Consider the following 15154-nt stretch of genomic DNA (forward strand, 5'->3'; position numbering starts at 1 on the left):
TTTCTCCCTGACATTTCTGGACAAGAGGCTGCACTTGCAGGAGTTGTCTGCGATGGACACAGGTGCACATGTGAATGTAGCCTAAGGGTCCATTCACACAGAGGAAAATGGTGAGGAATTTCAGCACTGAAAAAAAAGCCTCCTATTGACTTCAATGGGTTCCTTTTAAATCAATGAGCGGCTCTTTTTTTCCCCCCAGTGCTGAAATGCCACACCAATTTCCTCCGTGTGAATAGACCCTTAGGGCACCCATTACTAGCAGAGCCTGTATTATCCACCACAGCCCCAGCATCTATATTACTCTGAAATACACTTTCACATGGGCTGAATAGCAGAAGGTTTACACAGTGCCAATTCGGGACCAAACATGAATGTTCTGGTGGTATACAAAAAGCTCATGCCATTCAGCACATGTGAAAAAGTTATAAAATGCTGCAGGGCATAGATTTTCAATGTGGGTCATTCATACTTTCCACTGACCCTTGGCAGCTTTGTGAAAATCCAGCCAAACAATACCAGTTACAAGTACTCGCAACACGTCATCTCTAGACGTGAGAGAATAGTATTCGAAACTAGAGTTTTGAATACCTCGCTCCCATAGGAATGCATGGGAGCGGCTGTACAGCAAGGGGTTAAGCGCCGGCCGCTCTACGGCCACTCCCATGAATTCCTATGGGAGCAAGGTATTCAAAACTCTAGTTTCGAATACTATTCACTTATATCTAGTCATCTCATGTACAGTCTGTTCCTAAAGAAACATCCTTATTCTGGAGCTCAAAAGTAAAGAAAATGTTGAAGCTGGCCGCCTCCTTTGTAGTATACAATATGCACACAATCATTCTATGAGGAATTTTACACCTATGGAGTGCTTGCACATGCGCTACTCGCTGGCACACACAGATGGCAGCCATTATTGGGCCGATAGACCCGCTGGTCAGCTTCCATCACTGTTCTTACGAGAAAAATATAGACGTAAAAATCCTCAGATAGTAATGTAGAACAGACACCAACACATATAAAACAATGACAAGGATTAGTGTATTGTGCAGAGTAGAATCGTGGCTATAGACAAGGGTTAATAAAGTGCTGGCCAGTCAGTCTGAGGAGGCCACTCCTTTCTTGGTTGCGCTTTTTGCAGAAACTTCATTAAGTGCGCTGTTTTTTCGGAAGATGTAGGCGTTGGCACAGGTCTCTGAATCTTCCAGCTCTCCCAACTGATCGATATCAGACACACAGGGATCGTGGTCCTTCAACATTTCTGGTAATCTGTGAGATTTGCGTTCCAGGCGACTTGAGCGTCTGACGGGGGTGAGAAATTTGTAGCTCTTAACGCTGGAATCTCCTTCATTCAGCTGTAGTTTCTTCATTCTGTATTAAAACAGGTTAAGCAGTCACATTATTAGGAGATTGGCAGTTCAGATTACACTACATGTTACAACAAAAACAGAGGGTACAAGGGATCAACACTCTTGTGATTGGTCAGAGTCCCAGTGATCAAATCTCCTCCAATACACAACTGATTTCTTATCTTGTGGATATGGCGTAATGGTGGACAAACCGCTAACAAAGTGTTCCCATCTAGAACCCACATCTCCCTCCTGTACACTACTCTGTTCACTTCTAGGTTAGTTCCAGAAATAGCCAAATCTGCCATTTAATGTTACCGTAACGGTCTCTGCAGTTAGATAGATAATTTAGGTCACGGGAAGCAGTGGCCATCTAGACCATTCCCCCTGTGGGTATGGAGTTACGTGGTGACCATTCAGATACTATACAACATGGACTACTATGCAGGGGTCACAAGCAGGAGCACTCACATATACACCAATACTTTTATAAACAGTATAACTCTTACTTTTCCAAATGTGGCGTTGAACGAACATTGAATCTTATGACGGATGACGCAGCACCTCCATGTTCTGGTGTACCATCTGACCTGGGTGGCTTGTCGGGTGTAGACTGGCTCTCTGGCTCACTTTTCATAGCTGCAACTCTACCTCTCCTTCTCCTCCCCTTTGCAGTCTTTTCTAAAGGCTCATCCTTCACTTCAGTCTGGAGCTCCTCACTTTTCAGGTCTTCCCCATTTTCTTGTTTTACACTTTCTTCTTTAACTATAGAGAGAAGGGGGGAAAAAAAAAAAAAAAGAAAAAAAAATTATATAGAAGAGATAGAGATGAGCGAACAGTGAAACGTTCGAAGTTCAATTCGAGTAGCCGCTCAATACTGGACTGTTCAATCGAACATCGAACCCCATTATAGTCTATGGGGAATAAATACTCATTTAGGGGGGGGGAAACCAATATTCGACTCAGGAGAGTCACCAAGTCCACTATGACACCCCAGGAAATGATACCAACACCCTGGAATACAACTGGGACAGCAGGGGAAGCATGTCTGGTGGCATCTAACATGCCCAAGTCACTGTATTATGTCGGGATCCCTGTCAGCTTGCGATATGTGGGAGCTGAATTTTTCCCATAGGAATGCATTGACCACTGTTGATTGGCCGAATGCCATACAGAGTACAGCATTCGGCCAATCAACGCTGGTTCTGCCAGTTCTGTACTCTGTACTGCTGGTTCTGTACGGCATTCGGCCAATCAACGCTGGTCAATGCATTCCTATGGGAAAAAGTCAGCTCTGGCATATCGCAAGCTGACAGGGATCCCAACCAGATAGAGCCCCAAAGAGCTGGGTGAGTGACATTCCCACCTAAATAAAGGTAATCTCTAGCTAACCCCGCCTGTACATCTATCCCTGTCTCACAGTTATATAGTTCAGTCTCATATGAACCGGATATTAAATCCACCATTCTTATAAATTGGAGGTCACCTGATTTAGCCAGCCAATTACTTTTTCCGATGCCTCCATTGTCGTAGTTCCTGTCCCACCTCCCCTGTGCAGTTATTGGTAAAAAAAAAAAAAAAAAAAAAAAAAGTGGGAGGGGATACAATTTTTAATGAGTTTGCCTGGTGTTCGCCTGGACTCAAACATCTGGAACTGCCTGATATCCGATCGAACATGTACTCGATCTCTAAAATATATATTTTAAACTTTTTTAGAGAAGACATTCTGGTGACGTTCTGTTTTGGAAGTGGTGAAACAGAGCGTCACCGGATTATCAGAAAGAGTCCCTGGGCGGACCAATCCAGGAATATGGGCAATTATAGATTATGTATTTATTTTTTAAAATTGAACTTAGGCGGGGGATTTAGGGGTTTTGGACAACCCCTTTAAGATGGACACAGGTTGATACTAGAGATGAGCATGTAGTATTTGATCGAATACCTCCCCGCCATAGGTATGCATGTAAGCGGCCGAACACCAAGGGGTTAAACGCATCAAATATTCGATGCGCTTAACCCCTTGGCGTTCGGCCGCTTACACGCATACCTATGGCGGGGAGGTAGTCGAGCGAATACTACACGCTCATCTCTAGTTGATACTAAAAGGGAATTTATTAAGACTGGTGCAGGTTTCAACACCGACCTTTTAATTTTGGCACATCCTCCGGTGCTTTATAGCCTATACAGAATTGAGATCTATGCCAGTCAGGGATTGGTGCTAATTTCAGGTATAAGTCACTCTAGTTTCCTGGTATGAATTACAGTAAATAATTGGCCATGGCGCCTCTTCCCCCGCACACCATGATCACTGCCCTCTTTTCCTAAAAGCGGCACGCACGTTAGATGGAAGTGGAAAAAGTGGTGATTTTTGGCTCAAATAGCTTTGTGACACCAACTTAATATATTCCCCCACTGTATGGGAATCAGCACAGAAGTGTTATAATCTGAGAAGATGAAGACAACATACCTGGGTCAGGCTTCAGCTGCTCCAAGGCATCAGCGAGAATGGCACGAAGCTCTTCAAGAGGCTAAAGATGGGAACATTGTTAAGAGTCATTCCAAGACAAAGATACTAAATATTCCAATAAGTGTTACAAAAATATAATATTCAAGAGATGCTAAATGTCACTCAACATATCTGCCTATAGACAAGCATGTTACAGTCACAGTAACCAAACAGCTGCTTGATAATCTGTGCACTTGTATGTCCATCACATGACCATGGACTGTCCATCGCATGACCATGGACTGCTTTTATTCCCTTGGAGTAAATAGCGAAAAAAAATAAAATGCGAGTTATAATTATTAAATCTGCCCCATTCCCCATGACTTTTGCAGGCAGAAGCCCTTAGACTTGTTTCACTTACTTGGGCGCCAGCAGACACGGCCTCCTCACAGACCGCAATCACATTATAGAGCTGTCCATCCCGTTTCTCGAGACGGGCAAGACACTCCCAGTATCCAGAGAGTTTCTTTGCCTCTGGAACAGTTTCGATTTGCTTTTCAAGAACGGATAGAACTTCTTCCTTTGGACAACCCTATTAAGAATTTACAGACAGATGTGTCATTTGTACAAAAAAAAAAAATTCCTATTAGAAGAGTTTTGTGCCGCATCGCTATAAAGAAAATCCTAGATAGCAGGAGACATCGGTCAGTATATCAGAGCCCACTTATCATCTCAGTCATACATCTATCAGTGTTGCCGCTCATCCACCATTTAGTATATAATATAGTACTTTTTTTTAAATCTATGAAGTTAACACATTAAGTTGTACTGGAAATATGAATACAAGCAATACACAAGACATGACCATTACCTCATCTATTAGCTTCTGGCAGTCTCTAAAGATCTGGATCAGCTTTAGAGTGAACAGCTCCCGCTCATCCTCTTCAGCCATGGTTGCCCAGTACAGCTGGCGAGTCTCTTCTTTTGGTTCCTCTGGCTCAGTTTTAACATTTGGCTCCTTCTTTTGTATATTGTAAGTGGACGGTAGGACGACGGCCATTGGTGGCCTTTTTATCACTTTTCCCTTAGATTGTCTCCATTCTGCCAAACGTGCCCTAAGCAATGAACAACAGTGAAGGTTTACTAGAAGTCTCACCCAGGCATCTCACCGTGACCTATTAAAGGCCCTTGTTGCATCATGTATTAAAGAGGTTTACTGAGACTATAATATGACCTGGACATATCAGATTGGCAGGGTCGGCTCAGTCAGTCAGGCCAATTCAATTAAGGTGCTGCAGCACTCTGGACACAGCTACACCGCAACACATTGTGTAGTAGCTGTGAGCAAGTATGCAGCTCATGTCCATTAAAGGGGTTTCTGGGTTCCTCTGTGAGCTCCTGGCATCTTCTGCATTTGCTCACATGGGTTTTTTGTTTTTAGGTTTAAAACAATTATCATGATGCCTTGGACCACTCAGCACAGACTCACACCACCTTACTGTTTCCCTAGGCAGCCCTCCCACTACTACCCTAACAACTCTTTCCCCCACCCCATCATACTTACCTGTCTTCTGATCCAAACCTTCTGGGCTGGGATGTCACTTCTTCTGGGCGGCCAGCACCTCCTCTTAAAGTCTGCCAGCCGCCCACTCCTGCACAATAGAGTCAGCATGACTAGTAGCCCAGAAGAAGTGATGTCCTGTACCCAGAAGGTTTTGATCAGAAGACAGGCAAGTGTGATATGGGTGGGGGTTGAGTTAGGCTAGTAGTGGGCAAGCCAGCTAGGGAAACTGTAGGGGGTCTATTCAAATGGAGTTTTTTTTGCAGGCAGAATCCACCTGCAAAAAAGGCTCCCATTCACTTCAATGCAAACCGCTCACTTTTTTCCCCCTTCTAGCGATTTTTTTCAGCTAGAGGGAAATAGAAGCGCCATGCCCCATCTTCCCACAGATTCCGTGGCTTACTTAGCTGACGCATCCGCGGCGTGAGACTCACTCCCGATTAGGCCCATTTACTCAGGAGCGGGATACCGCGCTGAAAAATTTAAAAAAAAATAAATAAATCTCACATAGCGGAAAAGGTTTCCAAAGTGTGAACATACCCTAAGGTGGTGTGAGTCAGCTGTGAGTGGACCAAGGTAACATGGTAGTTGTAATCAAATGCAAAAGATGCCCGGAGCTCAAAGAGAAACCCAGAAATCACTGCTAAGTAGAGCAGCAGCTCAGAGCCACCACTTTATTTCTAATTTCCCCTGAAAAGTTGACATCCACAAGATTCCTATGGGGGAAACTCTCCCTTCCTTTGCAAGCAGCATCTTCAAATAAGCACATAACGTGACCAAAAGGGAGACAGGTTCTTAAAGAGGACCTTTCATCAGATCGGGCACATACAGTTTTATATACTGCTGGAAAGCTGACAGTGTGCTGAATTCAGCGCACTGTCGGCTTTCCCGATCTGTGCCCGGTGTAAAGCACTATCGGCCCCGGTACCGTAGCGCAGGGGTCCTCAAACTGCGGACCGCCAACAACATCGGCAGGCGTGCATTTACAATGAAGCTCCTGGGGAGCTTGGGCCAGGCCATGGAGCGCACTTCACTTTACCTATTGGAGAGCACCGCTCCCGATGTCTGTGCGACCTGCTCTGCCTCCAGCCCACTGTTTAAAAAGTTTGAGGACCCCTGCCGTAGCGCTTTACAGTCAGAAGGGCGTTTCTGACACTTAGCCAGGGACGCCCTTCTGCCAGCAGCGCCTATCGCGCTGTACTGTGGAGCGGGGAGGAACTCCCCCTCCCACTCCTGATAATACTCGTCTATGGACGAGCTGTGTGAGCAGAGGGAGGGGGCGTTCCTCCCCGCTCACACTCTACAGCGCGATAGGCGCTGCTGGGCAGAAGGGCGTCCCTGGCTAACTGTCAGAAACGCCCTTCTGACACTAAAGCACTACGGTCCCGGGACCGATAGCGCTTTACACCGGGCACAGATCGGGAAAGCCGACAGTGCGCTGAATTCAGTGCACTGTCAGCTTTCCAGCAGTATATAAAACTGCATGTGCCCAATCTGATGAAAGGTCCTCTTTAAGTGTAAAGCCCCGTTCACATCTGTGTTTGGATTCTGTCTGGTGGAGTCTGCATGAGTACCCCCCCCCCCCCCCCCGGGGGTGTCCCAGGTAGACTCCCCATACAGAATACCAAACGCAGAGTGGTGCAGTCCTGTAGAAGTGAGATGTGCAGTGGTCATGCATCTGCTCTATTGCTTCAGAGAGACAGGTGACACTTGAGATCTCTGTTCAACTCCATTGTCAGTCACCCTGTGGGAAGGTGATCGGTGATATTCATTGATCAACCCTTTAATATACAACACAAAATGGCAGCTTTCAATACAACTTGTGACATTATCAATAGCATAGACACACAGCTCGCCCTAACTATCCGGAATACAGCCATATGTATGTTACTTACTTCCGCTCTTCAGCCGATTCTTTGGCTCTTGGGAATTTGCAGGCCGTTGGCAGCTTAGGAGCAGGCTTGTTCTTCTGAGGGTCCGGCAGGGTTTTTACAGGCCCAGAAGAAGGTTTTGTGCTCTGAATCACTGGGTTACTTTTCACCACTCCATTTTTCAATGGAGGTTTAGCTGGCTGTGTCTTCTGTTGCATTGTTCTCTGTTGGATAAGAACTTGGGTGGTTCTTCGCACGGTCACTGGCTCTACCCCGCTCTTGGTCAGAGTAGCGGATGGTCTTGCTTGTGATGAAACTGGTGGAATCACAGGCCGCTTTGGTTTAACATTTGTAGATGATCTTACCACCGTCTTTGCAGGAACAGATGCAGATGACTGCGGCCTCTGTACTTGACTTTTAACCGTTATATTTTGCTCAGCCAGATTTTTGTTTTCAGAGTTCTTCCAGAAGGAATTGATTTTAGACTGCACAACTTTCCCCCGGTAAGTACCAAGAATGGGTTTAGTTGCAGGTTTTGGCTCTTCCTTTTTAGATTCCAGTTTTGCCTTCTCATCTTTCATTTGTTTCTCCTTAAGAGTTTTTGTTTTCAGGAACGACTGGGTGAAAGTCACACTCTTACCATCTCTGGTTATAGCTGGCCGAATATTCTCTTTATTTACAGCTTCAGCCTGAAAGGAAGCAAATATAGTAGAAATATTTTATATCAATTTGGTAAATTATACTGTAAGCCGATGGCTGGCCAGGTAATGGAGGGGGTATACATTTCACCCAGACTACTAAGGTGGGTGAGATGAGAAAACTCCAGAAAGAATGTTCCTCAGCAGATAATTCTGTCTGCTGAGGGTTATAGCAAAGTTCCGGACACTGGGCTGGATTTTTAGGAATGGCAGGTAGGATTGGTAGTGGGACCCGTCAGTCCACCCCACTCCAGTCTACACTATGGAGATGTTCCGGCAGCGACTCAGCTGTTGAGTCTACTCGACAAGGAGGCTTAAAGGGGCTCTATCAGCAAAATCATGCTGATAGAGCCCCACATATGCGTGAATAGCTTTTAAAAAGGCTATTCAGGCACCGTAAATGTTATATTAAACTACCCCCCTCCCCCCCCGTTTTAAAATAAAACCCTAAAAAAAAAAAAAAAAAAAAAAAAATATGATCTACTTACGCATCGTGCACGCTGGGCGGGCATTCAGGGTGTGTCTTCTTCATCCCACGCTCGTGAACTGACACGGATATAAAAAAATGGCCTGGGCGCCTGCGCAGTAGCATGCGGCTTCTACTACGGCTGCTGCGCAGTCGCCCAGGCCATTTTTTTTTTATCAGTGTCAGTTCGCGAGCGCCGGAGGAGGACGGGACCGGAGGAAGAAGAGGCGTGGATGAAGAAGACAGCGCACCCTGGAAGGGGGGTAGTTTAATATAACATTTACGGTGCCTGAATAGCCTTTTTAAAGGCTATTCACGCATATGTGGGGCTCTATCAGCATGATTTTGCTGACAGAGCCCCTTTAAGAAGCCAGCTCCAGCAGCAGACTGGGGGCAGAGCTTGGCTGGAGAGCCGACAGAGGTCATATTTTTGGAGCTTTGTCCTGAATGATTCTACTGGCTTTTGGATTTCTGTTATTCTAGGTGAGGTAACCTATTCTCTTTCTAGTTAGAGTCTAGCCGGGCAGGTATTTATTTTTGTTTACTTTTGTTGCTGCACTACCTTTTTGAGTGAAAATAAACTCTACCTTTGTTTTGGACTAAAGAAACTGGACTTTTGTGCCTATGCCACCCCACCTAGCAACCCCAGACCCTGACATTACATACTTACAATGCATTATATATTTTGCACCCAAGACCAACCCACCAAGTCTATCTACAGAGCAGACGGCTATAAGTAATACTGTATGAAAAAGCCCGACGGATCCAAACGTTTGTATCTGAATATCGACCACAGCTTTGTATCTACACTTGTAAGGGAAAAGAATTTTTCATGATAGCAAAACAACATTTCTGAAACCAGGATATCCCTAGAACCCCAACAATGCTCATTTTTGATGCCACTACCCTACACACTGCATATAACATATCCTGCCGTCAGCCATGGCCACACTGTGCAGGAGAACCTGTTGTGACCATTAGCAAGAGTCCACACATGATAGATATGCTGCAGATTTTGCAGGTGAAAAATCCAGACATATATATTTTAATACATTGACCACTACAACTAGTGTTTTCTCCAATAACATCTTACCATTTTCTTTGGTATATTCTTAACTTGATCTGGCTTCTTTTGAAGATTGGACCTTTCCGTTAATGGGGACCTTTGGGTAGAAAGATAAAATAACTAAACTGTACTGTGCAGACACGGCATGGTATGGTATGAACTACACAGTGTACACTGACATTTAATTTACAATTCTCTGGTCTTACTACTATGGGTGCACTACACATGCACAGACAGGGCTACATGAACATATGATACCTGCACACATATGCAGCGACAGATCCCAGGATTACATGGAGGAGACGTGGTTTTAAAAGGACAGCAAAGTCCAAAGAAAGGAGTACAGTATAAAGGAGAACACCACAACACGCCTGGTCATTGCTGTAAGACCTCACACGGCCATGATAAATGCCCAAACATCTTTACAGCTGGTCAGATATTCCTCCTATTGGAAAGTTTGTGGCAAAGAACTAATGATCTCAATGTCAATTTTAAAAGGGTTGTTTTTAAAAACTCAAATTCTCAAGTACTACTTCGGGTTTCTGGCTCTCAGTAATGTGATTGAAACCAGCAACCGGAACCTGAGTCCGATCTGTCTCTTTCCTCTTGTTCACAGATAGTTGGTTACCTGTACTATGTGGGCTGCCATACTTATTTGTAATAGTCAAGTGAGCCCCCATAGTACATAGTCAACACCCACAGGAAACGACCTACCGGTTATCTCAGGCGAGGAGGTAGAGCAACTTGGGTATCAGTAGTTAGAACGAGTCCAGAAATCCACGGTTCATCCCAAGATACACCATTTAGTTTCTGACTGACCCCAAATGGCTCTTCACTGCAGAATATCGCAGCCACTAAAGTTTGGTCTGCAAGGTCAATGTTGCAGACCAGTCTTTAGTTGACCATACACGTTAGACGCCATCTGGCGTGACTCCTTTATGCGTACCAGACTGGTAGGACAGGAGAAGGCAGCTGACAGCGACTTCCCTCCACCCACATCTACCACTGGGAAGACAGTTGGGAGACTCCCAAAACACATTGTATGGTCAGTAGGTCGCACGGCAGCTGATACAGATCGAATGTGTGGGCTAGCTTTTATCTCTTGTACATGTACACACCATACACTGACGGACACTCTGCTAACATATACACCCCCCAGATATGAATAGAAGTCGTGTCCTTTCTGTACATGATCTACTAACCTGATGTCAGGTCGCCTCTCAGCCACACGTGCTTTCTGCGCAGCTGTTTTCTTGGTTATAGACACTTCTGGTTTCCTTCTTCTTTCCTCTGATGTAGGAAACAAAAGAAGATTTTAATGATAATTAACCATAAAGATAGCATTTCCAAAAGACATTGCCAGCTTCCATTCCTAGGTGACCTAGCTGGAGAAAGGTTTGTTTTCTGCTGGGTGTAATTTGTAAAGACACCGCTTCTTTGGTGTACATACAGTGTATAAGGCTAAGATCACATCTACCATGCTACAGATTCCATCTAAAATGGACGGAGAGAAAACTTCTGTACGGAGGACGTTCCTCTCCCCCAGTTTCAGTATAAAGACAGCGTAATCCTGGCAGACCCCCCTATCCACAAGACCTGGACCCCACACAGATCAGCTGTGGTGAGGTAGCAGACAGGCAGGGCCACTCCTATTCAAGTTAGTGCCCTTGAAGGTGTCCAGAACCATTCACACTGCAGCCCTGGCCATTGACACGTTCATCAGGTGCTCGTCACATTACTGCTACATGGCTGATGCATCAGGTGCACCCCTATAAAGCAGAGACAAGTCACAGGCACGTGTAGTTACACACACTGAGACACTATAAGGCAATGACAGCGCGCAGTGGCCATCGCGTAGTCTTACTAGCCCTCACCATGCTGAGCACACTACACGCTCGCACTCCCACTCCCACTCACCTCGGTTGCCGGGCTGTTGCCTCCTGCTATGCGGTAGCGGCTGTACCGTAGACACGCTCATGTCCGCACTCAGTCCGTCGCCTCCGATTTTGAATTGAACTCCGCACCACAGCGCAGCTGCCAGTCGCTTCTCGACCGCCCACACGATTGGTCAGCGTCTTGCGCATTGACCTATCACAGCACAGCCCTGAGAGCACTGAAGGCTTTGATTGGCTCTCACATTGTGTTGTTATCTGGGGACGAATCAATTTAAAGTTGGCATCACGTGACGGGCAAACCGCCCGAGCTGTGCACAGGCTTGAGAGGGCTTGTTTGTTGTATCCCTCGTGCCCAAACAGAGGGGCGGTGCTTTTCCCACACACGTGACGGAAGACGAGACCCATATGTTATGTTCTAAGGCCCCTCCACTCCGGGGCTGTCCTTTACAATTGCCTGGCTGTTTAACGGGTGACGTTTAGCATGGAGGCATGGATTTGTAGCTGATAGGTCCTGACTACAGCATCGCAACTGTAGACAATTCACTAGTCAGGTGACTATATTGGAGTTGCCGGGGCAGGACCTACCTGGAGCTGCTCCAGTCTACACTAGAATGGTCTGACTCTCTGGATGGTCAGAAACTCCCTCGTAGTCACCTCCCATAGGCATCAGCCATCTGCCAAACCAAAACCCCCAACATGCCCTGAACAAGGCTCAAATAAAAGGGGTCATTGAGAGAGATAGAGAGCGGTACATCGAGGAATGGAGAAGCGCAATAAATAACTCCAAGAAACTCACCGTGTACCAGTCACTGCAAAGAGACTACATCATGGCCACCATACTGGAGAGAGTACGCCACCCCAAACACAGACAGACCCTGAGCCGGTACAGACTGAGCGCCCACAACCTGGAGATAGAGACGGGGCAATACAGGCAAACGTACAAGCCACGGGAGAACAGACTGTGCCAGCACTGTGACCAGGGGGCCCTAGAAGATGAGACCCACTTCCTGCTACACTGCACCAAATACCGTATTTTTCAGACTTATAAGACGCACTGGACTATAAGACGCATGTCTTAGAGGAGGAAAATAGGGAAAAAGACTGGGCATTTTCAGACACAGGGATACCTAATGTGTATGTGTTTGACATATGATTTTCTACTTTTATATATATTCTAGGGAAAGGAGGTGATTTAGAACTTTTATTTCATTTTTTTATTATATATTTTCAAAGTTTTTTTTTTTTACTATTTTATTCCCCCCCGGGGGCTTGAACCTGCAGTCATTTCTTTCTTTCTTTCTTTCTTTCTTTCTTTCTGTCTTTCTGTCTTTCTGTCTTTCTTTCTTTCTTTCTTTCTTTCTTTCTCAAGGGCCATCGGGTCCAACCCCCTGCGAGTGCAGGTTTTCCTAAATCATCCCAGCTATATGTTTATCCAGATTCCGCTTGAAGATTTCCATTGATGGAGCGCCCACCACCTCCCGTGGCAGCCTATTCCACTCTCTCACTACCCTCACTGTCAGAAAGTTTTTCCTAATGTCTAATCTGTATCTCTTTCCCTTTAGTTTCATCCCATTGCTTCTTGTACTTCCTTGTGCTAATGAGAATAGGGGAGATCCCTCTGCACTGTGACTACCTTTCAGATATTTGTAGACTGCTATTAAATCTCCCCTCAGCCTTCTCTTCTGCAAACTAAACAGTCCCAGTTCTTTTAGCCGCTCCTCATAGGACATGGTTTGCAGACCTTCCACCATTTTGGTTGCTCTTCTCTGGACTTGCTCCAATATATCGATGTCTTTCTTGAATTGAGGCGCCCAGAACTGTACACAGTATTCCAGGTGTGGTCTGACCAGGGAAGAGTACAGCGGAATAATGACCTCTCTTGATCTAGATTCAATGCTTGTCTTAATACATCCCAGAATTTTATTCGCCTTTTTTGCAGCAGCACCGCACTGTTGGCTCATGTTGAATTTGTGATCTACTATTATGCCCAAGTCCTTTTCCCCTATGCTATCACTTAGTTCTATTCCTCCCATACTATATATGTTTTTTACATTTCTGTTACCCAGATGTAGAACTTTGCATTTGTCCCTGTTAAATACCATTTTGTTCGCCTCAGCCCATTGTTCCAGTGTGTCTAAGTCCTTTTGAATACGCTCTCTCTCCTCTCTAGTGTTGGCTATTCCTCCTATCTTCGTATCATCTGCAAATTTTATGAGTTCCCCAATAATTCCATCGTCCAGATCATTTATAAAGATATTAAAAAGTACTGGGCCCAGAACAGAGCCCTGAGGCACCCCGCTTTTGACTTTCTTCCAGTTCGATGTGTAGCCATTTAGTATTACTCGTTGTGCCCGATCATTAAGCCAGTTGTGAATCCACCTAACTGATTTTTTGTCAAAGCCATACTTAATCATTTTTTCAATAAGAAGGTTATGTGATACTTTATCAAATGCCTTACTGAAGTCAAGATATACTATGTCCACAGCATTCCCTTGGTCCAACCATTCAGTGATTTTGTTGTAGAAGGAAATCAGGTTAGTCTGACAAGATTTATTGGTCATAAAGCCGTGCTGGCTCTGGTTAATTAATGCCTTCCCATCCAGGTACCGAAGTAAATGTTCCTTGACAATTTGCTCAAAGATTTTTCCTGCTATCGAGGTCAGACTTACCGGCCTGTAATTTCCTGGATCGTCCCTTTTCCCCTTTTTGTAGATGGGGACAACATTTGCCCTTTTCCAATCTAAAGGGACCACTCCTGTTTCCCATGACTTACCGAAGATTATAGCAAGGGGTTCTGTTATTTCCTCTGCTATCTCTTTCAGGACTCTAGGGTGTAAATCATCTGGTCCTGGGGACTTGGTTTCCTGTAACTTGGCTAAGTGCTCTCTTACCAGACCTTTGCTTATAGTCAGCTTGGAGTCCTCTATATTTGATTTGATTGCAAGTCCCATAGACGGCAATACAACTGTTTTGCCGTCTATGGGACATTCTGTATATTACTATTACGGCTGGTCATAGACCCAGCCGCAATACTAATATAGCAGTGACAGGCCTGGGAGCCTTCATTAGGCTCCCGGCTGTCACCCAAACAGGTCGGCTCCTGCGATATCGCCGCGCAGGAGCCGGCCTGCAACTTTACAGGTATGGGGCCGGTGGGGACCAGCCCCGGGGGAGAAGGGGCCGCCAATACTGCTGTACCGCTGTACTAGAGAGGCGGATGCCGGCGAGGGATAGACGCCAGCACAGGTGCCGGGCCTGAGACATCGCTGCGCTCCATGCTGATATTCCCGGCGGGGGGACGGAGGAGCGGAATAGCAGCATCGTTCCTCCCGCTGCTGGCTTCATGCAGGGCAGCGATGTCTCAGGCCCCGGCACCTGTGCCGGCGTCTATCCATCGCCGGCATCCGCCTCTCTATTACAGCGGATGCCGGGCGGCCACATTCGGACTATAAGACGCACCCTTCTTTTCCCCCCAAATTTGGGGGGAAAAAAGTGCGTCTTATAGTCCGAAAAATACGGTACTCAGCTGTGAGGGCCGTCTACTACCAAAGACTCTCTGCCCACATCCCAGACTTCATATCTGCAGACGAGAAGAGGAAACTCTACATCCTACTGGGAGAAGAAGAGGCCACTGTGGAGATCGCTGCCCAATACGTGTCCAGCTGTCACCAAACCAGAGGAAGATGAGACTCCACGGACTGTTATACCCCAAACCCCCCCCCCCCCTCCCATACAGCTGTCACCAACTAAGAGGAAGATGAGACTCCACGGTCTGTTATACCCCAAATCAGTCACCCCCCCCCAT

At 46.0% G+C, this 15154-nt stretch overlaps 1 protein-coding gene across 2 annotated transcripts; it reads right to left on the bottom strand.

The window, feature by feature from the left end:
- Positions 1-736: 736 nt before the first annotated feature.
- CKAP2 (cytoskeleton associated protein 2) lies at positions 737-11596 on the bottom strand. 2 transcript variants are annotated; one of them, XM_075262931.1, is made up of 9 exons: positions 11372-11596; positions 10657-10723; positions 9482-9551; positions 7249-7913; positions 4664-4907; positions 4214-4384; positions 3814-3874; positions 1856-2111; positions 737-1368 (listed from the first exon to the last, which is right to left on the bottom strand). In XM_075262931.1, the coding sequence occupies exons 1-9, from the start codon at positions 11430-11432 to the stop codon at positions 1095-1097; spliced, it is 1869 nt and encodes a 622-aa protein (XP_075119032.1). In that variant the 5' UTR covers positions 11433-11596; the 3' UTR covers positions 737-1094. The 2 variants fall into 2 exon arrangements, with proteins under 2 accessions (XP_075119032.1, XP_075119031.1); XM_075262930.1 differs by having other exon boundaries at positions 10657-10744.
- Positions 11597-15154: the final 3558 nt, after the last annotated feature.

Source organism: Leptodactylus fuscus, chromosome 2 (genome assembly GCF_031893055.1).
Source record: "Leptodactylus fuscus isolate aLepFus1 chromosome 2, aLepFus1.hap2, whole genome shotgun sequence".
Taxonomy (NCBI): domain Eukaryota; kingdom Metazoa; phylum Chordata; class Amphibia; order Anura; family Leptodactylidae; genus Leptodactylus; species Leptodactylus fuscus.

What these genes read in the sequence shown, in the direction of transcription:
- CKAP2 (XM_075262930.1), bottom strand. Translation starts at nt 11,432, where the DNA reads ATGAGCGTGTCTACGGTACAGCCGCTACCGCATAGCAGGAGGCAACAG. An exon ending in GAGAGGCGACCTGACATCAG is followed by an intron (nt 9,552 to 10,656) that starts GTTAGTAGATCA and finishes TTCTACCCAAAG; the next exon opens with GTCCCCATTAACGGAAAGGT. An exon ending in CCGTGTCTGCTGGCGCCCAA is followed by an intron (nt 3,875 to 4,213) that starts GTAAGTGAAACA and finishes TCCCATCTTTAG; the next exon opens with CCTCTTGAAGAGCTTCGTGC.